General features: G+C 36.5%; 2 protein-coding genes across 2 annotated transcripts in view; both read left to right on the top strand.

The window, feature by feature from the left end:
* Positions 1–4,895: 4,895 nt before the first annotated feature.
* On the top strand, positions 4,896–9,670 carry LOC126879436 (uncharacterized). Its single transcript, XM_050642448.1, has 2 exons — positions 4,896–4,975; positions 8,915–9,670. The coding sequence occupies exon 2, from the start codon at positions 9,116–9,118 to the stop codon at positions 9,527–9,529; it is 414 nt and encodes a 137-aa protein (XP_050498405.1). The 5' UTR covers positions 4,896–4,975; positions 8,915–9,115; the 3' UTR covers positions 9,530–9,670.
* An 11,165-nt stretch (positions 9,671–20,835) lies between these two features.
* LOC126879428 (cilia- and flagella-associated protein 53-like) overlaps positions 20,836–27,279 on the top strand; it is a 56,422-nt gene continuing 49,978 nt past the window's right edge. Inside the window, exon 1 of the mRNA XM_050642441.1 lies at positions 20,836–20,984. Coding sequence (XP_050498398.1) covers positions 20,931–20,984 — 54 coding nt within the window. The 5' untranslated portion in view covers positions 20,836–20,930. The remainder of the gene's footprint in view (positions 20,985–27,279) is intronic.

Raw genomic sequence — 27,279 nt, 5'->3', positions numbered from 1 at the left:
CAATACGCCATGATTGATATATCACATGTATCTACTATTTCTGCGATCATAACGTGGCACTTACGATTACACCTTTTTAACCGGAAGTGACATAAAACCGGAAATATATATTTATTTTCGTCTTGATAAAGCGCGTCGAGTAATATATCGCTTGTACTATCTCGACGACTTTAAAACAATCTTTAATATCATCTTTGTTATGAAATTAAGTCTTTTGGTTTCGACTGTGTTTATTAGGTCCATTTCTCTACTAATATCTTCGTTTCTCACCCTATCAAGTCTATCTAGTGAGCCGGCAATATCGTCTCTAACAGTTCATTTTCATTGCCTTAATTTTTTATTTATTTCTTTGATTTATTTCCCAGAGTTCAGCGCCGTACAACTCAATACTTTCTATTATTGTTTTATAAATAAAATTCTTCTTTCATTTTCTTTTGTTACTTTATTATTCCACAATATTCCACAGTATTCCACAATATTCCGTTATTATTACAAGATTAGGTTTTTATTTTTTTATTCCACAATAGTCCGTGAAGCTGTCTGGTAGTTGATCTTGCTTGACCAATCCTGAAACTTATTTCTTCGTTACTTCTGCTTTTCATTTTATTTGGACTCCGAAGAAGATTGCTGTTGGTTTCAGTGGCGGCTCGTCAGAGGAGGCAAGGGAGGCTCAACCTCCCCATAAATTTTTTACACACTCTATACTGTTTTGTTTATCATGAATCGCGAAAACAACAATTACTCTCACTATTATACAACGTGTAAATTCCATATTATCACTAATTATCCATACGTACGGAGCATTAGCATTAGAACGCATGATCGCGTCTCAGTTTTATTACATATTATTGTAGGCAGGACCCTGGGTTATCCCGAAATGCACGAACGGAGCCGAGAAGCCCAGCATTCTCCGTTACTAATGCTCCGTGCAGAGCAGCAGGCGTTTAAGGAGACCCGGTCTCCTAACAGTGGCATCTACGGCGCCATCACACGCTGCCTGGAGATATACCAAGGGAGGCAGATTAGCTTCTCAGCTCCGTTGGGTGGTTGGGTGCGTCTCGGGGCAACGAATTTTAGGGCCCTGACTAAAAATAATGAAAAATCTAAAAGTGCGAATTTTGTTATGAAATTTGGTATGTGGGGTTATAATAATATTTGGAACAACTTGCTCAAATAACTTTTTCCGATATCTCTAACTCAAAGCAAAATATCGGTAATTTATCGTGTTTTTGAATTCGCAGTAGGCCGCGTTTAGAATTAAAAAAATTCAATTGAGTATCTTAAAAAATTTGAAGCTTCATTATGTATGGACTGCAAAACTTCAAATCTGTATTTATTTTGATATGCATAGGTATCTATTTACAAATAGATGGAATTGTTAACAAATAAACGACACAAACTTTGGTAATAAACTTTTACTATTAGACTAACTATTTTTAAAATGATGATATCATGAAATTATGAATTAGGATGATATTATGAAATGTAAATAAAAAATGGCCAAAAGATGGGGCCTTAAATTACATTTTTTGGCGCATTTTTTTGCTAGTGCAAATTTGTCTAGATATTTTACAGTTAGGTATAGCCTCCCCTATTGTAAAAATCACGAGCCGCCACTGGTTGGTTTTATAATTCCCAGTTCAATTTGTAAGGCTTTCTGGTTTTTCTCCTGCAACTAAGTACTCGGTTTTTTGTATATTAATTTGCGATGCCCACTTGGTGTACTCCTCTTCCAGTTTTCTAAGCATAAAATAATAATAATAATAATAATAATAATAATAATAACCTGTGGGAGTTTTTTGTCAGTTCTTCTATCAGGCGCGGCCCCCTGCGAATGGGGGATGCTTTCTGGGTATTCGTAGCGCCAGTACCCAGAGAGTAGCAGGATACTTGCCGTGGAACAAAAACTGACACCTGGCAGTAGGTATAAAATGCACACCAATGAGAATGGAGAATAATAATTTATGTTTAGGATCGCTGCCTGGGGATCGCCAGGGCACGTCTGGAGCCGGCGCTGGACGTGACAGCATGCGGGACGTCGGTGGCAGGGTGTTGAGGAGGCGGGCCCCTGTCATACAATCAGCTACAGCCCAACAACAACAACAACCTCAAGCGAGCCAAACAACAGCAAGAGCTCCACCCACTGAAGGTGCTGCGCTGGAACATCAGCCGGCGCTCACTCAAGCGGGACGACCGAGGCAGCGCATGAAATGGACTGTGTCCATTAACGAAAGCATTTTGCGCTCCTATTATAAGGTGACAAACTTCGGTCAAGAAACGATCGGCTACAGACAACAGCTGTATGCCGAATTTTGCAGGGAGTACCCAGATATTCAAGTATCGGAGCAAAGAGTATCAGATCAATACCGGGTAATCATAAGAAACAACCTTATCCCAGAGGCTAGACGCAATACGATCAAAAGCGAAGTCGAACGGGAGATTAACAACCAAGGGCTAGTTTTAGATCAATTCCCTAATGAAATCCTTGATGAGCAGATCCCTGATATTCCCATACCAGAAACTCAACCTGACAATACACAGCAGGAAAACAACGAGTTGCGCGATAGTCTAGCAAACGAAATGGCTCGTGCCGTACAAGAGTTTAATGGAACAAATCCACTTAGCAGACCACCGCTACCACGAATAAACTCTTGTAAGAAACTAGGTGCGCTGTTACAAATTGTGAACACTGAAGTCCTACCCAATTATATCGTAGAAGCCCATACATTGGAATATCTGCATATGCTAATCTACTGTGCAGCAACAGCAATTGCTAATGTAATGGGCGTTAAGATCAGAACACGACGGGGTACTAATAACGGAAGGACTGGTAACAGAACTGCACCCTGGGAAAAAAGACTTCTCGGAAAAATTGAATTACTGCGTAGGGATATTGGTCAAGTTACAGAATATGTAAGAGGTGTAACAAATAGAAAGGTCATTAAGAGAGCTGAAGAAATAATGCGGAGCACTGCAAGACACTCGAGATACGATCCAGAAAATAACACAGCCCAACAGTGTCTGGATACATTAAAACAAAAACTCTCCGTCTATTCAGGACGATTAAGAAGGTATAAAGTTAGTAACAACCGAAAATGTGACAATGCACTTTTTGAGAACTCTGAGAAGGCGTTCTACCGAAAACTCAATTCCACCGTAGAAAGTGTCGACAAGTCTTACCCAAGCCAAGAAGAAATTCATGAGTTTTGGGGAAATCAACTTTCCACACCAGCTGTTTTTAACAACAATGCTGGCTGGATAGAAGATACGACGCACAACTCTCACCACTACGTCACTGCTAACTACGAACCATTCACGACTGAAGAAGTCTCAAATGTCATCAAAGAGCTTCATAACTGGAAATCTCCTGGACCAGACGGAGTTCAGAACTTCTGGCTTAAAAAGTTTTGGAGTATTCATGAGTGCTTATCAACATTAATTAATCATGTTATTTCTAATCCGCAGGAATTACCATCATTTCTAACTCAGGGAACTACTTATTTAATACCCAAGGATCAAAATAACACCCAAGATCCATCCAAGTACCGCCCAATTACTTGTCTTCCAACTTTGTATAAATTGGTCACATCCTGTGTAACCCGGCGTATCTACCAACATTGTGCTCTAAACAATATCATAGAGCCTCAACAGAAAGGATGCGCTAAGGGTTCCATGGGTTGCAAAGAACAGCTTATCATCGACTCAGTCATTTCTAACCAGGCATTCACTAAAAAAAAGGAACCTTTTTACTGCTTTTATTGACTATAAAAAGGCCTTTGATTCAGTACCGCATGAATGGCTAATAGATATATTGAAAATATACAAAGTCGATGATAACATAGTGACCTTTTTAAGGCATATAATGAGAGATTGGAAGACTAAAATTCACCTCCAAATACCTGGTGAAAACAATATCGAAACCGAAAATATCGCAATCAACCGGGGCCTATTTCAAGGAGACTCGTTGAGTCCACTGTGGTTCTGTTTAGCTTTAAACCCCCTTTCCCAGCTATTAAACTCCACTGATTCAGGTTTTAGCATTAAAAGCAATAATACTGTGGTAGCGAAGCTCAATCATCTGTTGTATATGGATGATTTGAAATTAATGGCTTCCACTCGGGAAAACCTAGAAGAGATGCTAAAAACTGTAGAAACATTCTCTAATGATATTAGTATGCAGTTCGGTCTAGACAAGTGCCGTGTTTTGAATATAGTCAGAGGAAAGGTACAGCCCGGTGGATTCGATATGCAAAATGGCCAGAACATCGAGGCTATGGGCGACAACAATATGTACAAATACCTTGGAGTAAAGCAGGCGCGGAAAATTGACCATAAGCAAATGAAAACTGAGATAACTACTGAGTTTATAAGAAGGGTAAAACAGCTGCTTCGTTCACAGCTTAACAGTAAAAATTTGTTTAAGGCACTAAACACCTACGCTTGTTCCGCGCTTAGCTATTCATTTGGTATTGTTAAGTGGACAAAAACGGATATAGAAAATCTTCAGCGAAAAGTACGAACACACCTCACAAAGGCACAAAAACATCACCCTAAAAGTGCATTAGAACGAACGACATTACCCCGGTATTTAGGAGGAAGAGGACTTATGGATATAGGTGAGCAATTAGATAAACAAATTGCTAATTTAAGAACTTATTTTCAGATGCAGGCTGAGACATCTACTCTACACCGCGCAATTTGCGCAGTAGATGACACAACACCGATCAAACTGAGGGAACCAGAAATGCGCTTAAACCACCTTACTAAGGACGAAAAACTGCGCGCCTGGATGGGTAAACCTCTGCACGGGCGACATCCCAATGAGGTCAGCCAAGACTATGTCGACAATACAGCGTCGAACTATTGGTTGACATCAGGAAAGATGTTCCCTGAAACGGAGGGTTCATTACTGGCCATTCAGGATCAGGTTATACCAACCAGAAATTACCTGAAATATATCGTCAAAGACCCTCAGGTTCAAAACGACAGATGCCGATATGGATGTCAAGCCCAAGAAACCATCCAACATATTATAGGGGGCTGCCAGGCATTTGCTGCAACTGAATATAAGGAACGGCATGACGCAGTGGGAAAAATCCTTCATCAAGAGATAGCTAACAAGTTGGGACTTCTCCAAACGGACCATCTCCCATATTATCAATACGTTCCTGAGAGTATGCTTGAGGATGGCAACTACAAGCTATACTGGGACCGCAGTGTGCTCACAGACCAAACAGTGGCACATAATAGACCAGATCTCGTACTAGTTAATAAATTAACAAGACAAACAACACTAATTGATGTGGCGATACCTAACAACAATAATCTACGTAGTAAATTTACTGAAAAGATCGCCAAGTATAGAGATCTGGAAATTCAAATACGGAGACAATGGAGAATGCAAAGTACCCAGACGATACCTATTGTTATATCTACTACTGGAGTCATTCCGAAGACCCTCCTCGAAAGCATAAAAAAGCTGGGTCTCAATGAACATCTTTATAAGACCATGCAGAAAGCTGTACTACTTGCGACGGCCAGAAGTGTACGAAAATTTTTGGGAGATACACCTGCATTCCAAGTCACCTAGGGCTCGATAACACGGAAAGAGTCCCACCAGAGCTCAATCCTTTTGATACCGTAGGTATCTGGGATGAGTCAATTTTCCCCTTAGAGGGAGTGTGAGCCGTATGGCTAAATCTGGGATAATAATAATAATAATAACCTGTGGGAGTTTTTTGTCAGTTCTTCTATCAGGCCCGGCCCCCTGCGAATGGGGGATGCTTTCTGGGTATTCGTAGCGCCAGTACCCAGAGAGTAGCAGGAATACTTGCCGTGGAACAAAAACCGACACCTGGCAGTAGGTATAAAATGCACACCCATGAGAATGGAGAATAATAATTTATGTTTAGGATCGCTGCCTGGGGATCGCCAGGGCACGTCTGGAGCCGGCGCTGGACGTGACAGCATGCGGGACGTCGGTGGCAGGGTGTTGAGGAGGCGGGCCCCTGTCATACAATCAGCTACAGCCCAACAACAACAACAACCACAAGCGAGCCAAACAACAGCAAGAGCTCCACCCGCTGAAGGTGCTGCGCTGGAACATCAGCCGGCGCTCACTCAAGCGGGACGACCGAGGCAGCGCATGAAATGGACTGTGTCCATTAACGAAAGCATTTTGCGCTCCTATTATAAGGTGACAAACTTCGGTCAAGAAACGATCGGCTACAGACAACAGCTGTATGCCGAATTTTGCGGGGAGTACCCAGATATTCAAGTATCGGAGCAAAGAGTATCAGATCAATACCGGGTAATCATAAGAAACAACCTTATCCCAGAGGCTAGACGCAATACGATCAAAAGCGAAGTCGAACGGGAGATTAACAACCAAGGGCTAGTTTTAGATCAAGTCCCTAATGAAATCCTTGATGAGCAGATCCCTGAGATTCCCATACCAGAAACTCAACCTGACAATACACAGCAGGAAAACAACGAGTTGCGCGATAGTCTAGCAAACGAAATGGCGCGTGCCGTACAAGAGTTTAATGGAACAAATCCACTTAGCAGACCACCGCTACCACGAATAAACTCTTGTAAGAAACTAGGTGCGCTGTTACAAATTGTGAACACTGAAGTCCTACCCAATTATGCCGTAGAAGCCCACACATTGGAATATCTGCATATGCTAATCTACTGTGCAGCAACAGCAATTGCTAATGTAATGGGCGTTAAGATCAGAACACGACGGGGTACTAATAACGGAAGGACTGGTAACAGAACTGCACCCTGGGAAAAAAGACTTCTCGGAAAAATTGAATTATTGCGTAGGGATATTGGTCAAGTTACAGAATATGTAAGAGGTGTAACAAGTAGAAAGGTCATTAAGAGAGCTGAAGAAATAATGCGGAGCACTGCAAGACACTCGAGATACGATCCAGAAAATAACACAGCCCAACAGTGTCTGGATACATTAAAACAAAAACTCTCCGTCTATTCAGGACGATTAAGAAGGTATAAAGTTAGTAACAACCGAAAATGTGACAATGCACTTTTTGAGAACTCTGAGAAGGCGTTCTACCGAAAACTCAATTCCACCGTAGAAAGTGTCGACAAGTCTTACCCAAGCCAAGAAGAAATTCATGAGTTTTGGGGAAATCAACTTTCCACACCAGCTGTTTTTAACAACAATGCTGGCTGGATAGAAGATACGACGCACAACTGTCACCACTACGTCACTGCTAACTACGAACCATTCACGACTGAAGAAGTCTCAAATGTCATCAAAGAGCTTCATAACTGGAAATCTCCTGGACCAGACGGAGTCCAGAACTTCTGGCTTAAAAAGTTTTGGAGTATTCATGAGTGCTTATCAACATTAATTAATCATGTTATTTCTAATCCGCAGGAATTACCATCATTTCTAACTCAGGGAACTACTTATTTAATATCCAAGGATCAAAATAACACCCAAGATCCATCCAAGTACCGCCCAATTACTTGTCTTCCAACTTTGTATAAATTGGTCACATCCTGTGTAACCCGGCGTATCTACCAACATTGTGCTCTAAACAATATCATAGAGCCTCAACAGAAAGGATGCGCTAAGGGTTCCATGGGTTGCAAAGAACAGCTTATCATCGACTCAGTCATTTCTAACCAGGCATTCACTAAAAAAAGGAACCTTTTTACTGCTTTTATTGACTATAAAAAGGCCTTTGATTCAGTACCGCATGAATGGCTAATCGATATATTGAAAATATACAAAGTCGATGATAACATAGTGACCTTTTTAAGGCATATAATGAGAGATTGGAAGACTAAAATTCACCTCCAAATACCTGGTGAAAACAATATCGAAACCGAAAATATCGCAATCAACCGGGGCCTATTTCAAGGAGACTCGTTGAGTCCATTGTGGTTCTGTTTAGCTTTGAACCCCCTTTCCCAGCTATTAAACTCCACTGACTCAGGTTTTAGCATTAAAAGCAATAATACTGTGGTAGCGAAGCTCAATCATCTGTTGTATATGGATGATTTGAAATTAATGGCTTCCACTCGAGAACACCTAGAAGAGCTGCTAAAAACTGTAGAAACATTCTCTAATGATATTAGTATGCAGTTCGGTCTAGACAAGTGCCGTGTTTTGAATATAGTCAGAGGAAAGGTACAGCCCGGTGGATTCGATATGCAAAATGGCCAGAACATCGAGGCCATGGGCGACAACGATATGTACAAATATCTTGGAGTAAAGCAGGCGCGGAAGATTGACCATAAGCAAATGAAAACTGAGATAACTACTGAGTTTATAAGAAGGGTAAAACAGCTGCTTCGTTCACAGCTTAACAGTAAAAATTTGTTTAAGGCACTAAACACCTACGCTTGTTCCGCGCTTAGCTATTCATTTGGTATTGTTAAGTGGACAAAAACGGATGTAGAAAATCTTCAGCGAAAAGTACGAACACACCTCACAAAGGCACAAAAACACCACCCTAAAAGTGCAGTAGAACGAACGACATTACCCCGGTATTTAGGAGGAAGAGGGCTTATGGATATAGGTGAGCAATTAGATAAACAAATTGCTAATTTAAGAACTTATTTTCAGATGCAGGCTGAGACATCTACTCTACACCGCGCCATTTGCGCAGTAGATGACACAACACCGATCAAACTGAGGGAACCAGAAATGCGCTTAAACCACCTTACTAAGGACGAAAAACTGCGCGCCTGGATGGGTAAACCTCTGCACGGGCGACATCCCAATGAGGTCAGCCAAGACTATGTCGACAATACAGCGTCGAACTATTGGTTGACATCAGGAAAGATGTTCCTTGAAACGGAGGGTTCATTACTGGCCATTCAGGATCAGGTTATACCAACCAGAAATTACCTGAAATATATCGTCAAAGACCCCCAGGTTCAAAACGACAGATGCCGATATGGATGTCAAGCCCAAGAAACCATCCAACATATTACAGGGGGCTGCCAAGCATTTGCTGCAACTGAATATAAGGAACGGCATGACGCAGTGGGAAAAATCCTTCATCAAGAGATAGCTAACAAGTTGGGACTTCTCCAAACGGACCATCTCCCATATTATCAATACGTTCCTGAGAGTATGCTTGAGGATGGCAACTACAAGCTATACTGGGACCGCAGTGTGCTTACAGACCAAACAGTGGCACATAATAGACCAGATCTCGTACTAGTTAATAAATTAACAAGACAAACAACACTAATTGATGTGGCGATACCTAACAACAATAATCTACGTAGTAAATTTACAGAAAAGATCGCCAAGTATAGAGATCTGGAAATTCAAATACGGAGACAATGGAGAATGCAAAGTACCCAGACGATACCTATTGTTATATCTACTACTGGAGTCGTTCCGAAGACCCTCCTCGAAAGCATAAAAAAGCTGGGTCTCAATGAACATCTTTATAAGACCATGCAGAAAGCTGTACTACTTGCGACGGCCAGAAGTGTACGAAAATTTTTGGGAGATACACCTGCATTCCAAGTCACCTAGGGCTCGATAACACGGAAAGAGTCCCACCAGAGCTCAATCCTTTTGATACCGTAGGTATCTGGGATGAGTCAATTTTCCCCTTAGAGGGAGTGTGAGCCGTATGGCTAAATCTGGATAATAATAATAATAATAACCTGTGGGAGTTTTTTGTCAGTTCTTCTATCAGGCGCGGCCCCCTGCGAATGGGGGATGCTTTCTGGGTATTCGTAGCGCCAATACCCAGAGAGTAGCAGGGATACTTGCCGTGGAACAAAAACTGACACCTGGCAGTAGGTATAAAATGCATACCCATGAGAATGGAGAATAATAATTTATGTTTAGGATCGCTGCCTGGGGATCGCCAGGGCACGTCTGGAGCCGGCGCTGGACGTGACAGCATGCGGGACGTCGGTGGCAGGGTGTTGAGGAGGCGGGCCCCTGTCATACAATCAGCTACAGCCCAACCACAACCACAACCACAAGCGAGCCAAACAACAACAAGAGCTCCACCCGCCGAAGGTGCTGCGCTGGATCATCAGCCGGCGCTCACTCAAGCGGGACGACCGAGGCAGCGCATGAAATGGACTGTGTCCATTAATGAAAATATTTTGCGCTTCTACTACAAGGTGACAAACCTCGGTCAAGAAACAATCGGCTACCGACAACAGCTGTATGCCGAATTTTGCAGGACGTACCCAGATATTCAAGTATCGGAGCAACGAGTATCAGACCAATACCGGGTAATTATAAGAAACAACCTTATCCCAGAGACTAGACGCAATACCATCAGAAGCGAAGTCGAACGGGAGATTCATAACAATGTTGTAATTGAAGATCAAGTCCCCAATGAAGTTCATGAGCAGATTCCTGAGCTTGCCATACAAGAAACTCAACCTGACAATACAGAGCAGGAAAACAACGAGCTACATGATAACCTAGTAAGCGAAATGGCACGTGCTGTACAAGAGTTTAATGGAACAAACCCACTTAGCAGACCACCGCTACCACGAATAAACTCTTGTAAGAGACTAGGTGTGCTGTTACAAATTGTGAACACTGAAGTCCTACCCAATTATGTCGTAGAAGCCCACACATTAGAGTATCTGCACATGCTAATCTACTGTGCAGCAACAGCAATTGCTAATGTAATGGGCATTAAGATCAGAACACGACGGGGTACTAATAACGGAAGGACTGGTAGCAGAATTGCACCCTGGGAAAAAAGACTGCTCGGAAAGATTGAATTACTACGTAGGGATATTGGTCAAGTCACAGAATATATACGAGGTGTAAGAAGTACAAGAGTCATCAGAAGAGCTGAAGAAATAATACGGAATACTCCCAGACACTCAAGATTCGATCCAGAAAACAACACAGCCCAACAGTGCCTAGATACATTAAAACAAAGACTCTCAGTTTATTCAGGACGACTAAGAAGGTACACAGTGAGTAACAACCGAAAATCCGACAATGCCATTTTTGAGACTGCTGAGAAGGCGTTCTATCGAAAACTCAATTCCACCGTAGACAATCTCGATAAGTCTTACCCAAGCCAAGAAGAAATTCATGAGTTTTGGGGAAATCAACTTTCCACACCAGCTTCTCTTAACAACAATGCTGGATGGATAGAAGATACGGCACAGAACTGCCAACACTACACTACTACTCTCTACGAACCCTTCACCACTGAAGAAGTCTCAAATATCATCAAAGAGCTTCATAACTGGAAATCTCCTGGACCAGACGGAGTTCAAAACTTTTGGCTCAAGAAGTTTTGGAGTACTCATGAATGCTTATCAACACTAATTAATCATGTTATTTCTAATCCGCAGGATATACCATCATTCCTAACTCAGGGAACCACTTATTTAATACCGAAGGATCAAAATAACACCCAAGATCCAGCAAAATATCGCCCAATTACTTGTCTTCCAACTTTGTATAAATTGGTCACATCCTGTGTAGCCCGGCGTATCTACCAACACTGTGCTCTGAACAATATCATAGAGCCTCAACAGAAAGGATGCGCTAAGGGTTCCATGGGTTGCAAAGAACAACTTATCATCGACTCAGTCATTTCTAATCAAGCATATTCCAAAAAGAGGAACCTATTTACTGCTTTTATTGATTACAAGAAGGCCTTTGATTCAGTGCCGCATGAATGGCTTATAGATATATTGAGAATATATAAAGTCGATGATAATATAGTGACCTTTTTACAACATATAATGACAGAGTGGAAAACTAGAATTCACCTTCAAATACCTGGTGAAAGTAACATCGAAACTGAAAATATCGCAATCAGCCGGGGCCTGTTTCAAGGAGATTCGTTGAGTCCTCTGTGGTTCTGTCTAGCTATGAACCCACTATCTCAGCTATTGAACTCCACAGATGCAGGTTTTAGCATCAAAAATAACAACAATGTGGTGGCGAAGCTTAATCATTTATTGTACATGGATGATTTGAAATTAATGGCTTCCACTCGAGACCAACTCGACGAGATGCTAAAAACTGTAGAAACTTTTTCTAATGATATTAGTATGCACTTTGGACTAGACAAGTGCCGTATTTTAAATATAGTCAGAGGAAGAGTACAGCCCGGAGGATTCGATATGCAAAATGGCCAGAACATCGAGGCCATGGGTGAAAACGATATGTATAAATATCTTGGAGTAAAGCAGGCGCGGAAAATTGACCATAAACAAATGAAAACAGAGATAACTACTGAGTTTATACGAAGGGTAAAACAGCTGCTTCGCTCACACCTTAACAGTAGAAATTTGTTTAAGGCACTAAACACCTACGCATCTTCCGCGCTTAGCTACTCTTTTGGTATTGTTAAGTGGACAAAAACAGATATAGATGCTCTTCAGCGAAAAGTGCGAACACACCTCACAAAGGCACAAAAACACCATCCTAAAAGTGCAGTAGAAAGAACAACATTACCACGGAATCTAGGAGGAAGAGGACTTATGGATATAGGTGAGCAATTAGATAAACAAATTGCCAATTTAAGAACTTATTTTCAGATGCAGGCTGAGACATCTACTCTTCATCGCGCTATCTGCGCAGTAGATGACACAACACCGATCAAACTGAGGGAACCAGAAATGCGCATAAACCACCTTACTAAGGACGAAAAAGTGCGCGCCTGGATGGGTAAACCTCTGCACGGGCGGCATCCCAATGAGGTCAGCCAAGATTACGTCGACAATATAGCGTCGAACTACTGGTTGACATCAGGAAAGATGTTCCCTGAAACGGAAGGTTCATTACTGGCCATTCAGGATCAGGTTATACCAACGAGAAATTACCTGAAATATATCATCAAAGACCCTCAGGTTCAAAACGACAGATGCCGATATGGATGTCAAGCCCAAGAAACCATCCAACATCTTACAGGGGGCTGCCAGGCATTTGCTGCAACTGAATACAAGGAACGGCATGACGCAGTGGGAAAAATCCTTCATCAAGAGATAGCTATCAAGCTGGGACTTCTCCAAACGGACCATCTCCCGTATTATCAATACGTCCCTGAGAGTATGCTTGAGGATGGCAACTACAAGCTATACTGGGACCGCACTGTGCTCACAGACCAAACAGTGGCACACAATAGACCAGATCTCGTACTAGTTAATAAATTAACAAGACAAACAACACTAATTGATGTGGCGATACCTAACAACAATAATCTACGTAGTAAATTCACTGAAAAGATCGCCAAGTACAGAGATCTAGAAATTCAAATACGAAGGCAATGGAAAATGCAAAGTACCCAGACGATACCGATTATCATGTCTACTACTGGAGTCATTCCGAAGACCCTCCTCGAAAGCATAAAAAAGCTGGGTCTGAATGAACATCTTTATAAGACCATGCAGAAAGCAGTACTACTCGCAACAGCCAGATGTGTACGGAAATTTTTGGGAGATACACCTGCATACCAAGTCACCTAGGGCTCGATAACACGGAAAGAGTCCCACCAGAGCTCAATCCTTTTGATACCGTAGGTATCTGGGATGAGTCAATTTTCCCCTTAGAGGGAGTGTGAGCCGTATGGCTAAATCTGGATAATAATAATAAGACCATGCAGAAAGCAGTACTACTCGCAACAGCCAGATGTGTACGGAAATTTTTGGGAGATACACCTGCATACCAAGTCACCTAGGGCTCGATAACACGGAAAGAGTCCCACCATATATGGCGCCGGGGTGCAAGACTCATCTTTGCGCCCCCTCTTGTCAGAAGATTATATAGAATTAAAACTAATTATGTTTGTTTTCTTTATTTTTATATATTAAAAAACGTGGTTTCAGTATTCAAAAAAGATCAATCTATAACACTATACCATCGTTTTTAAAGTACATATATCAAAGTCAACTTTTCTAGCTTTTAAGTTGCCAAAAGTTTTTATTGCTTCGGTGATATCTATTTATACTTGCTTTTCTATACTTATTAAAGCCAGGTTTGTTATCTGTCTTGGTCCATTGTTGAGTGCAAATAATTTTTGATCAATAATTTAAGTTTAGAAAAAGACCTTTCTCCTTCAGCTATTGTTACTGGCAGTTGGAAGTGTTAAATATATCCTTAGACTTTAGACAGGTAGAAAGATTTGGGAAAACGGAGAGTTAATTATTAGAATATAGATAACCTAATATAACTTAAAATATTTAGTGGAGTTGTGTCTGTATTTATAAAAAATATTGGTAACAATTCTAACTCATGGAATAGATCTTCACCATCTATATCGGATCTAATTCCATGCGCTAGTTTTTTTTTTGTAAATTTAAACATTTTGTTTTTTTTTTAAGTTTTTTTCGGAATTTCTCCAAGTCGATATACTTTCCAAGAAAGAAAAATTATAATTATATTCCCTCACTTAATTTTGCAAGGGCAATGTCCAATAAATAGTAATAGAAGTTAACTTTAAAATTTTGTTGTGGGTCTAAAAGAGGTTCGTCTGCAACCTCGTAATTGAAATGTCTTTTTCGGGATGTAATTCTTTAGCAATTGATACCGAGTCAATTAATATCTGCTCAAACGCAGTGTCAGTGCGGCTGTAGGTTAAATCTTTACTAACTTGATCAAGCATCTTAACAGCTGCCAAAATAATAATATCCCGCGTTTGCAAGGTTTTACTGACAATATTAACCTTTGCTAAAATATTGTACCATGTCACGATAGAGCAGATAAACTTAAAGTTCTTTAATTTTGTCATCAATGAGCTTGCGATGTTTCTTGTGTCATTGTTGTACTTGTTGTCAAATATTGAGTATAATGCATTGTAAATGTTCCCATATCAAAACGAAGCATTTTTAAGGAGTCAATTCTACTCTCCCATCGTGGACGGCCGTAGCTCAGCGGGATGATACCTGGCTTCATGAGCCATAGCGCACGGGTTCGAGCCCCGGCAACAACAAACCATTTTCATTTCTAAAAATGATACGATCCGTTCACCGTGCCTCGGAGAGTACATTAAGCCGTCGGTTCCCCTAGGCTAGTATATATCGACACTAGTTACACTAGTTACTTGAAACAGGGAAAGATATAAATGGTGCCGAAACAATCCTAAAGGATCTCCCCGACCAAAATGCCATACGATTATTATTATTACTCTCCCATCGCGTATTTGAAAGCGGTTTTAATGTAAAGGTGGGTACATATCTGCTCATTCATTATGGCGTTCCACCTTCCACCGTAATGTTGATGCGAATAAAAACATAAATTTCTTTAACAATTAAAATTTGTTATTTCCATTGAGCATTTAGCAGCATCATTTAGCACTAAATTAAGGCTGTGAGCCGTACAAGGAACATAAAACGCACGAGGATTCATGTCTAAAATTCTTTTTTTTTTTTGAAAGCCAATATTTTTTCCTCTCATATTTGCCCCATTATCATACCCTTGGCCTCGTAAATCATCTAAATCAATATTCATTAATTTCAAAAAATTTAACAAATAATTTGCTAATCCTTGTCCGGTAGTATCAGTAACCGGTAAAGACCCTAGAAAATGCTCTCTAACTTCGGCAAGCTTTGTTGACGAATTGAAATAAACGAACCTAACAACAATAGTAAGTTGTTCCTTATGTGAAATATCAGGTGTGCAATCTACATTATAGAATAATATTTAGATTGTTTTAAAAAATCAACAATAATTGTGCATTAAATTTTTTCACCAATTACACTTATCAATTCATTTTGAATATTATGTCCAAGATAATGAGGCATACGATGCTGAACACTTTGAATTCCTGCAATGTGTTCTGATAGCGTATTATCAAAATTCTATTAATTTTAAAAAAATACCGTTATCCGATTCATACAACCTTTGACTGGTTCCTCCTAATGGTAAATTTTGTCATGCTAAAAATGTTATTATTTCGACAATTCTTTCTAAAACCGCCTTCCACCTTTTTCTTTCGCGTTCAACTGCTGCTTAATTGATAGAGTCTACGGTATGACTTTCTATTTAGTAAGTGTTTTTTTAGATCTACATATTTTTGTATGGAAATTAAGTGACTACAACTTTTCTCGTGTCTTTCTAAAAACGGAATGAACGTCTTTTTTGTAGCAAACGAAACTTAAAAATTGAAACGCAAATTGAAATTATTTTCGGAATAATCTAAATGGGTTTCATATTTCATTTGCATATCGTAGGTGTAGTAAGCATTATTAACCTTTGTAGAAAAAACCGAAAGTGCACTTATATGTTTTTGTTATTTGTACTTTCTTTAAGGAGCCTAGCAAGTGTTCGGCTTGCGCCCCTTGGACTTGGCGCCCGGGTGCCTCGCACCCCTTGCACCCCCGGGTTAAGACGGCCCTGACCGTAGGTATCTGGGATGAGTCAATTTTCCCCTTAGAGGGAGTGTGAGCCGTATGGCTAAATCTGGATAATAATAATAATAATACTTTATTCATCCTTACAGATTATTTACATAATATAGGTCATGTCAAAGTAAAGAATATAGACATTTAAAAAATAGAAAAGTTAAAGACTACCTATACAATATAAACATACACATAAACATATAAACAACATACTAAGACATAAATTCAGAGACACTATAAAAACATGACTCAATGAGATAAGTCTTTATTATTCTTAAATATGCTTAAATAAGTCTTTTTATTTTGGATGAGAGCTGATTAAAAAACCTTACGCCGCTATATTCAGGGCTTTTTTCAAACATGGAAGTGTAATGTTTAGGAGCCCCATAGAAATCTTTTTGTCTAGTACGATAATATTGTGTACATCTGAATTTGATGTCAATGAATTGATATTAGCTGTTGTGTACAGAATACTTCTGTATATAAAAATTGAGGGAATAGTGAGTATTTGGTATTTTCTAAAATGGTCTCTACACGTATGTCCAAATGGTAAATTAAAAATTAAGCGAATTATGCGTTTTTGGGCTATAAAAACTTTCGAGACATTTGTTGCACTGCCCCATAAAACAATATTATATGACAAATTTGAATAGATGATAGCGTAATAAACAATAAGTATCTGTTCCGTTGTGAATAAGTATTTAAATTGTAAAAGAGCATAGTATCCAGAATTAATTTTCCAACATACATGATTAATATGTGCTTCCCAGCTCATATTACTGTTAATATGTAGTCCTAAAAACTTTGTAGTATCAGATAAAGTGATAAAACCGTTGTCGACTTTGATAGAGAAATTTTCCTTAATTGGAGATTTTATATAAAATTGCATACATACTGTTTTACTCGAATTTACTATTAAGGAGTTTTTTTCGCACCAAGACGTAAACTCATGGGCTAAGGTATTGAGTTTTAACCTCAATTCCTCAGCATTTTCTGCAGATGTCGCTAAAGTCGTGTCATCAGCATATAAAAAAATATATTCCGTACTCATATATTTAGGCATATCATTGATATAACAAAGAAATAACAAAGGACCCAGTATTGATCCTTGTGGAACGCCAAGATCAATGTCATACAAATCTGATTGATAATGTCCGATTTTGACATACATATATCGATATTCTAGATAGGATTATAACCACTTTAATTACCTCGAAATCAAGGCCGTTTAGTTTACAAATTGCTACATTTAAATTTATAGTGTCAAAAGGTTTAGTTAAATCATACAAGAGGGCTCCAACAAACTTCTTCTGATCTAATGAATTATAAATGGATTTAAAAAATGTTGTTGATGCACTCTCAGTTGATTTACCTGAAAGAAACCCATCTTGATGAACTTATTATGTTATATTTACTAAGAAATGACAACATCCTCTTATGAATGCATTTTTCAATAACCTTTCACAAGGTTGTTCGTACGGTCTATAATTTTCAAACATAGTTTTGTTTCCTTTTTTAAATATTGGGAAAACTATACCAACTTTTAAATCAGTGGAAAAATATGGTCTATAATATCACTCTCGTCTTTCAATCTTTTCGATTGGAATGCACATATTGCAGCACTTTCTTCTCCACAATGAGAGCGCCTCATTTAGATATATTTCGAAGAGTATAGGTGCTGTGCAATATCCATGCTTTAGGCCCTTACTAAGAGGAATTTCTCTAGTTAATTTATTTGTTTCCAGCTTTAATGTTTACCGTCATATTTTTTGCTTGTGTATTTTTTTTCTTATTCCTTGTTTTCCATTGCTACCTAGAACATCGAAAATGGTAGATTCTCGTATGGCTTTGTGAGATCTATAAAAACTACATTAGTAGAAAGGTTGTCGGCTAATCTTTCGTCAATAACCTGCTTTAGCGAAAATATGCTGTCCATACAGGACATACCTGTACGAAACCCATTTTGATCTTCTACATCTGTCATCTCTTTTTCAATTTTATTTTATATTATTTTTCCATAGAGTCTTGAGAGTGAATTTATGACACTTAGCCCCCTGTAGTTTGAACAATTATATTTTTTTCTTTTTTTTTTGTACATGTTATTTTATAACGACATCCGATGTGGATGTCGAAATGTTAATAAAATATATTTTTTAGTTAATTTGTGGCTTATTTCCCATTTAGAATAGTTGATTACAAAAATGCCACAAGGAAATAGCTTCAGAATAACATTGTTTTTATTATTAGTTTGTGTTTTTAATTCTCCTTTTCATTATACACAATATTTGAACAACCCTGTATTCGATAACAAACACTCAGTGGGAGTTATCGTTATCATCACCGCGTAACCAAAATAAGTTTCCCTAACATCCATTGATCAAACCAATCACGAGGTGCTTTACACAAAAGCTTGTATCGCTTGTAACTGATTATTATCCGCCAAGAGCTTAATGTGTCAATATTTGACATAAAGTAAGCATATACATATTTTCAAATTGGGGTCTCTGTTATAGACGTACGAGGAACGTGAAATTACCAAATATGTATAAGGATATACTTTATCCTAGTGCGAATGTGCCAGGATCTTATCAACATGTAAGTCTTAAAATTTTCTTTATGAACACATAAATATATTATAATTATTCTTGTTCTTCCTCTTTATGAGCAAAGCTTGGTCATTAGGTTTGTAATTTTATACAGGGTATTTACAAAGTTATAACCAATTTTGTGTAAAAATCGTAACAAGTTCAACTCCCTGTATAAATAAAAATAAGCACAACAGCAATGGTTTATTAATGCCATATTTTTTTATCTATTGTCAAAATTTTTAAGAATTATTGATATTGCTAATTTTCTTTATATCAAATACAGGGTGAGTCAAAACGCAAGTACATTATTTTCTCAGTAATGTTAAATGGAACACCCTGTATTTTATATCATTATTGAAAAGTACCATTACCGGACTTTAATTTTTTATATAACATTCCCTATGCCCAAATTTATTAGTTTTCGAGATATTTTCATTTTTCAGAGCAAATTATTTTAGGTGTTTAAATTTATCTAAATTTTAAGTAAGCCATAACTGAATTGACAATTGACGATTACCGATTATCAATCCGGTAATCAATGTAACACTGTAGCAAATAAAGAAATAAAAATAATTTATTAGTAATACATTTTACAAACAAAAACACAACCACTACATGCAACATTTTTGAAACAATTAAAAACTATCTTTTTATGGCAATGCAACAAATAAACAAAGAAAGTTAGTACTAAATTTTACAAAAAAAATAACACACAAACACAAAATACAATATTTTGTGAAGACAATTAAACACTACTTTTGTATGTAAATGTAACAATGTAACAAATAAAGAACAAAACATAATTTATCAGTAATACATTTTGCAAAAAAACATGTTTGAAAAAATTAGAAGCTACTTTTAATAAAATATTTTTAATATTTAATTACATAAGGTGTTCAAAATTCTCTCCTAACACATTTATGTACGCCTAAAAACGATCATTGAATGAGCTACTTACTCTACGGAGCATTTGTAAATTAACACATCGAAATACACTTTGTATTCTATTTTTCATCTCATCCCTTGTTGTTGGAGGTATTTTATAAAATTCATTATTAACGTAACCCCAAAAAAATCAGTCCAGTTTATTAAATTCTGGTGATTTGGGTGGCCACGCTACTGGTCCATTGAAAAATGAAAATATCTCGAAAACTAATAAACTTAGACATAGGAAATGTTATCTAAAAATTAAAGTATGGTAACGGTACTTTTCAATAGTGATATAAAATACAGGCTGTTCCATTTAAAATTACTGAGAAAATAATGTACTTGCTTTTTGACTCACCCTGTATTTGATATAAAGAAAATTAGCAATATCGACCATTCTTGGAAATTTTGACAATACGTTAAAAAATATATTAATAAACCATTGTTGTTTTGCTTATTTTTATTTATACAGGGAGTTAAACTTGTTACGATTTTCATATAAAATTGGTTATAACTTTGTAAATATCCTGTATAACATAACAAACCTTTATATTTTTGTGACGAAGAAGTTAACAGGATTTCGAATTTAAAATAAAATATAGGGTGTTCCATTAAAAAAAAAATATAAATTTGGTCTGCCACTGTGTTATCGAACACCCTGTAACATTCTAACTAATTTTGTAATGTGAAGCTCAAAGGTGGCTAAAATTTTTGTTACTAACTTTTATTGCTATCTATTACTATAGCGGAGCTATTGAGCTTTACCCTACTAATCAATCACCCTGTAGTGTTTTTAATCCTCCTTTTTATTATACACAATATTTGAACAACCCTGTATTCGATAACAAACGCTCAGTGGGAGTTATCATTATCATCATCGCGTAACCAAAATAAGTTTCCCTAACATTCATTGATCAAACCAATCACGAGGTGCTTTACACAAAAGCTTGTATCGCCTGTAACTGATTATTATTATCCGCCAAGAGCTTAATGTGTCAATATTTGACATAAAGTAAGCATATATTTTTAAATTGGGGTCTCTGTTATAGACGTACGAGGAACGTGAAATTACCAAATATGTATAAGGATATACTTTATCCTAGTGCGACTGTGCCAGGATCTTATCAACATGTAAGTCTTAAAATTTCCTTTAAAAACATATAAATATGAAAGGTTTTTACCTCCATGAAAGGTTTTCACTTCATTTTTAGCGCTGTTTGGCCGATACTTATTCTATAGTTTCTTGATTTATCTATCTCTTATATGTATATATTTTCAAAAAAACCTTTTTGTCACATAGTGGTGTAAGGCGACAATACATTACATTATGTTATTACATTATAATACAATACAAAAACAACTTAATCTTAAATTTAACTAATAGTCTGGGCTGATTATCGGAGAATAGGCCATTTTTGGGAAAAGTTATTTACCAGCAATTTTATTGCCTGAAATCGAATCTTATGATTGTATGTATAAATAATATAGGTATTAGGCCTTGGGCCCGCATATACAATTATTATTTATGACCACACCGTTGAAACTTTTTGTACTTGTTATTTGGGTGGAGTCGGACAAATTTTGAGCTTGGCGCATTATGGTAGTGGGGCGTTTGTCTGTCAAGCGGTGACGAAGTTGTCAATTTTATGCAAGAAAAAAATTTATTACCACATTGGTCATTCTATTTTAATCAATGGATTTTATCATATAAACAACGAAAACAATTTTGTCGGACAAAAATATTGGGGCATATGACGCGTCGGACACGCTAAATATGTCAAATTTATGAAAATAATAAATTTATTACCACATCGGTAATTTTAACGGTATCTATCATAAAACCTTTTTACAATAATGTGGTAACCTTGTCGGACAATTTTCACGGGGCATATGCGCAGTCGGACGCGCCGAAGATGTCAATTTCCTGAAAATTTTTTATTTATTACCACAGATGTCATTTTTATTTTGTACTGTTCTTTTACATGTGTAATGCATATTGGATCACTTGTCGGACAAAAATAATGGGGCGTTTTGGTACAATTAAAAGAAAAAGTAATTTTTATGCATACAGGGTGTTTGGTAAAGAATGGGCCATAGCTTAACCTCAGGTTCCTGAGGTTAAAATAGGCCGATTTAAGCTAACTTACCTTAGTACAAAGTTTATAATAGCCGAGATACAGGGTGTCAAAGTTAAACTTTTTTTTTATTTATTATTTAATATTTCCTGATAGGTATGAGATAACAACATGTAATTTTACATTTGGGGGTTTCTTGGGTCGAGAAATCTAAATTCCTTACCAAAAATTATGCATTGCCCAGAGGGCGCCACATATGCCTTTCAGCACTCATTTATTACGTTCAATTTTTTTTATCCCTCACTCTGTATAATTTTGACATTAAAATTTTTATTTTCCTATTAGTTTTACTTAAAAAAGGTATACTTCTTTCATCTTCCTAAACTCAACCGTTTTCGAGATAAACGCATTTTAAATATGCGATACACCATCATTTTTAGCATAATATCATTAAAGTTACACCCGAAAAATAACTTAAAATTTATGAAAATAATAAATTTATTACCACATGGATAATTTTAACGGTATCTATCATAAAACCTTTTTACAATAATGTGGTAACCTTGTCGGACAATTTTCACGGGGCATATGCGCAGTCGGACGCGCCGAAGATGTCAATTTCCTGAAAATTTTTTATTTATTACCACAGATGTCATTTTTATTTTGTACTGTTCTTTTACATGTGTAATGCATATTGGATCACTTGTCGGACAAAAATAATGGGGCGTTTTGGTACAATTAAAAGAAAAAGTAATTTTTATGCATACAGGGTGTTTGGTAAAGAATGGGCCATAGCTTAACCTCAGGTTCCTGAGGTTAAAATAGGCCGATTTAAGCTAACTTACCTTAGTACAAAGTTTATAATAGCCGAGATACAGGGTGTCAAAGTTAAACTTTTTTTTTATTTATTATTTAATATTTCCTGATAGGTATGAGATAACAACATGTAATTTTACATTTGGGGGTTTCTTGGGTCGAGAAATCTAAATTCCTTACCAAAAATTATGCATTGCCCAGAGGGCGCCACATATGCCTTTCAGCACTCATTTATTACGTTCAATTTTTTTTATCCCTCACTCTGTATAATTTTGACATTAAAATTTTTATTTTCCTATTAGTTTTACTTAAAAAAGGTATACTTCTTTCATCTTCCTAAACTCAACCGTTTTCGAGATAAACGCATTTTAAATATGCGATACACCATCATTTTTAGCATAATATCATTAAAGTTACACCCGAAAAATAACTTAAAATTTATGAAAATAATAAATTTATTACCACATGGATAATTTTAACGGTATCTATCATAAAACCTTTTTACAATAATGTGGTAACCTTGTCGGACAATTTTCACGGGGCATATGCGCAGTCGGACGCGCCGAAGATGTCAATTTCCTGAAAATTTTTTATTTATTACCACAGATGTCATTTTTATTTTGTACTGTTCTTTTACATGTGTAATGCATATTGGATCACTTGTCGGACAAAAATAATGGGGCGTTTTGGTACAATTAAAAGAAAAAGTAATTTTTATGCATACAGGGTGTTTGGTAAAGAATGGGCCATAGCTTAACCTCAGGTTCCTGAGGTTAAAATAGGCCGATTTAAGCTAACTTACCTTAGTACAAAGTTTATAATAGCCGAGATACAGGGTGTCAAAGTTAAACTTTTTTTTTATTTATTATTTAATATTTCCTGATAGGTATGAGATAACAACATGTAATTTTACATTTGGGGGTTTCTTGGGTCGAGAAATCTAAATTCCTTACCAAAAATTATGCATTGCCCAGAGGGCGCCACATATGCCTTTCAGCACTCATTTATTACGTTCAATTTTTTTTATCCCTCACTCTGTATAATTTTGACATTAAAATTTTTATTTTCCTATTAGTTTTACTTAAAAAAGGTATACTTCTTTCATCTTCCTAAACTCAACCGTTTTCGAGATAAACGCATTTTAAATATGCGATACACCATCATTTTTAGCATAATATCATTAAAGTTACACCCGAAAAATAACTTAAAATTTATGAAAATAATAAATTTATTACCACATGGATAATTTTAACGGTATCTACCATAAAACCTTTTTACAATAATGTGGTAACCCTGTCGGACAATTTTCACGGGGCATATGCGCAGTCGGACGCGCCGAAAATGTCAATCTCCTGAAATTTTTTTATTTATTACCACAGATGTTATTTTTATTTTGTACTGTTTTTTTACATGTGTAATGCATATTGGATCACTTGTAGGACAAAAATAATGGGGCGTTTTGGTACAATTTAAAAAAAATTAAATTTTATACATTTTTGACTTCATATTAAATTACGTATTCTTCGGCTCATATTACCCGTATGCGCGCCAATGGTGAATATTAAATTCTTAACTGTAGTTAAAAAATGTGCAATAACTACCTCTTAAAACCCACCAAATTTCATTTGCATATCTCAACTGGTTTTAAAGCAATAAATAAATCGTCAGTTTGTCAGAAAAACTTCAACACCCCCTATCTCGGAAACGATGCATTTGTGGACATACGTTTTTCTCGTAAAGCAAACTGACTTTATTTTGTCATGCACAATTACTCCTTAAAGTTTGCCATTTAAAAACACACTTTGTCTATGAAAAACATGGCTAGTTTTTAAAGTCCTTAACTTTTTTATTATCCAACATAAACGAATTAATGAAAAAACTGAATGTTGAGAAGGAATGAGGCTATGAGCTATGTTGAGATGCTAGAATATTCCACGGGGTGATGCGAACTTTGAGAAAAAACACAGTTTGATTCATACACTAGGTTTGCAATAAAAATTATGTGTGTACCGACAATATTACTACAGGGATATTGCTAAAGAATAAGGCGCTAATGTTACGAAAAAATCACTTAAATCGGACAAGAGGTTTATAAAATACAAACCATCAAAAATAACCCATTTTTAAGGTGGTTGATTAATTTTGGTCCAGAGTGTACATATACAGGGTGTTTGGTAAAGAATGGGCCATAGCTTAACCTTAGATTCCTGAGGTTAAAATAGGTCGATATAAGCTAACTTACCTTAGTACATAAGTTGATAATAATCTACATACAAGGTGATAAAGTTAAACTTTTATTTTATTTATTCTTGAATATTTCCTAACAGGCATGGGATAATAACACGAAATTCGGTAAGCAGGGGTTTTTCGGGACAATAAATCTAAATTTGCCACCAAAAATGATATATTATCCAGAGGGCGCCACATACGCCTTTCAGCGCTCATTTAATAGATTCAATTGTTTTATTTCTCACTCTACATACCTTTTGAATCAACACTTTTATTCTCTTAACATTTATACTTAAAAAAGGTTACTATATTCATCTCGTTAAACTCAACCGTTTTCGAGATAAACATTTTCGATAAGCATTTTAAGTCTGCGAGGCAATATAATTTTTTGCATAATATTGTAGTTAAAGACGAAAAATAACTTAAAACCATAAAATTTTTTTAAAAACGTATTGCAATTTCTTCAAATGGAATTTGCGATGCACTGACATAAAAATGAAAACTGGCACAATTATTATGGTTTCAAGTTGGTTTTTCGGGTGTAACTACAACGATATTATGGAAAAAATTATGTTGTATCGCAGAGTTCAAATGCGTCTATCTCAAAAACAGTTGAGTTTAGCGAGATGAATGTAGTATACCTTTTTTAAGCAAAAATATTCAGAAAATAAAAGTTTTGATTCAAAAAGTATGTACAGTTGGGGAAAAAAAAATTGAACGTATTAAATTGGCGCTGAAAGACGTACGTAGCGCCCTCTGGGTAATACATCATTTTTGGTAGCAAATTTAGTTTTCTCATCCGAAAAAACTCCCGCTTGCCAAATTTTGTGTCATTATCCTATGCCTGTCAGGAAATATTCAACAATAAATATAATAAAAGATTAAATTTGACACCCTGTATTTCGGTTGTTATTATCAACTTTCGTACTAAGGTAAGTTAGCTTAAATCGACCTATTTTAAGCTCAGAAATCTAAGTTTAAGCTATGACCCAATCTTTACCAAACACCCTGTATTCAAATTTATTAATTTTGTAAAGCAAACAAATTAAGTACCTAGTTTGTCAGTTTGTTTACATATAGAGAACTGTCAAAGCGTATGCATTTGACTCGACATTGGTCACTGCGAGTGTGCCACCTTTATCGCGAATGCCATATCGCGATTCTATTGGTTAAAAATCTGTATCGTAATGAAAATCTGTATCATAATGAAGTTCATTATGATCCAGGTAGTGAAATCATAATTGACATAATATATTGTATGACAATAGAAAAAGTAGTTGTATAGTATAGTGGCTTTAATATATTTTTTAAATAAATAAAAATGCAGTGTTTTTTGTGTAAACATTTAAGTGCCCAAACAAAAGATTTTAAAGGTATCCAGGATAAAGTAAAAGAATTCTCTAATAAAACGTGGTTGTCATGTACTACATCTTTGAAAGCCCGTCAACAACATCAGCATCAATGGAATGATGTTGAATTGCCAGAAAATTGGGATAATAATGAAATAGGATATCATTCACAATGTTATAAAAAATTTATTGTTAAAAAACAATTTCTTCTTCCTGAAAGGTAAGAATTTTTATCATATTTTCTTTAAATTGTTAATTGCAATATTATTTTGTGATTAAATTTTTTTCTATTTTTCTTTTTCACATTTCGTGTATACCTAAATGCTTATTCTGGTATAATTTATTTTATATTAAGGTATAACTTTATAGAATGTTAATATACATGTGTGTTCAATCAGAGATGTGTACCTCTGGTTCAACTATGAAAGTATATTAATTTATAAAATTTGTTAAAAAATATAGCAAATTTGTATGTTTATTAAATAATATTTTAAATGTTTTAAAGAAAATTCAAGAACGCGTATTTGTTTAGATGGGGTTTATGCAAAATATTCGATAATAATAAGTGATTAATTTTGTTTGGGATTTATATAAAATATTAAAAGTGATAATAATAAGCAAATGATATTAATTTTGAAGACACGCTTGGTTGGGGCGGCACGGACTGAACGTAGAAAACGTCTGACGAAAAAGTATTACACAGTGAGGACGTTTGAGTTGGAATAAATTCATTTTCTCGAGAACTGGAGACTGGAGAAAAATCCTGAAATAGGTCGATTTTTATTTGTAAATTATAATTTTTTGGCATATATCTCATATTAGTGACGTCATCTATCTGGGCGTGATGACGTAATCGATGATTTTTTTAATGAGAATAGGGGTGGTGTGATAGCTCATTCGAAAGGTTATTCATTGCTCTATTCACTAAGATAAACATTAACATAATTATTTATACAG

The sequence above is a fragment of the Diabrotica virgifera genome, chromosome 2, assembly GCF_917563875.1.
Source record: "Diabrotica virgifera virgifera chromosome 2, PGI_DIABVI_V3a".
NCBI classification, from domain to species: Eukaryota; Metazoa; Arthropoda; class Insecta; order Coleoptera; family Chrysomelidae; genus Diabrotica; species Diabrotica virgifera.
Note: the sequence above shows the minus strand (reverse complement) of the source record. Positions and strands in the feature narration are given on the sequence as shown.

What these genes read in the sequence shown, in the direction of transcription:
- LOC126879436 (XM_050642448.1), top strand. Translation starts at nt 9,116, where the DNA reads ATGCTTGAGGATGGCAACTACAAGCTATACTGGGACCGCAGTGTGCTT.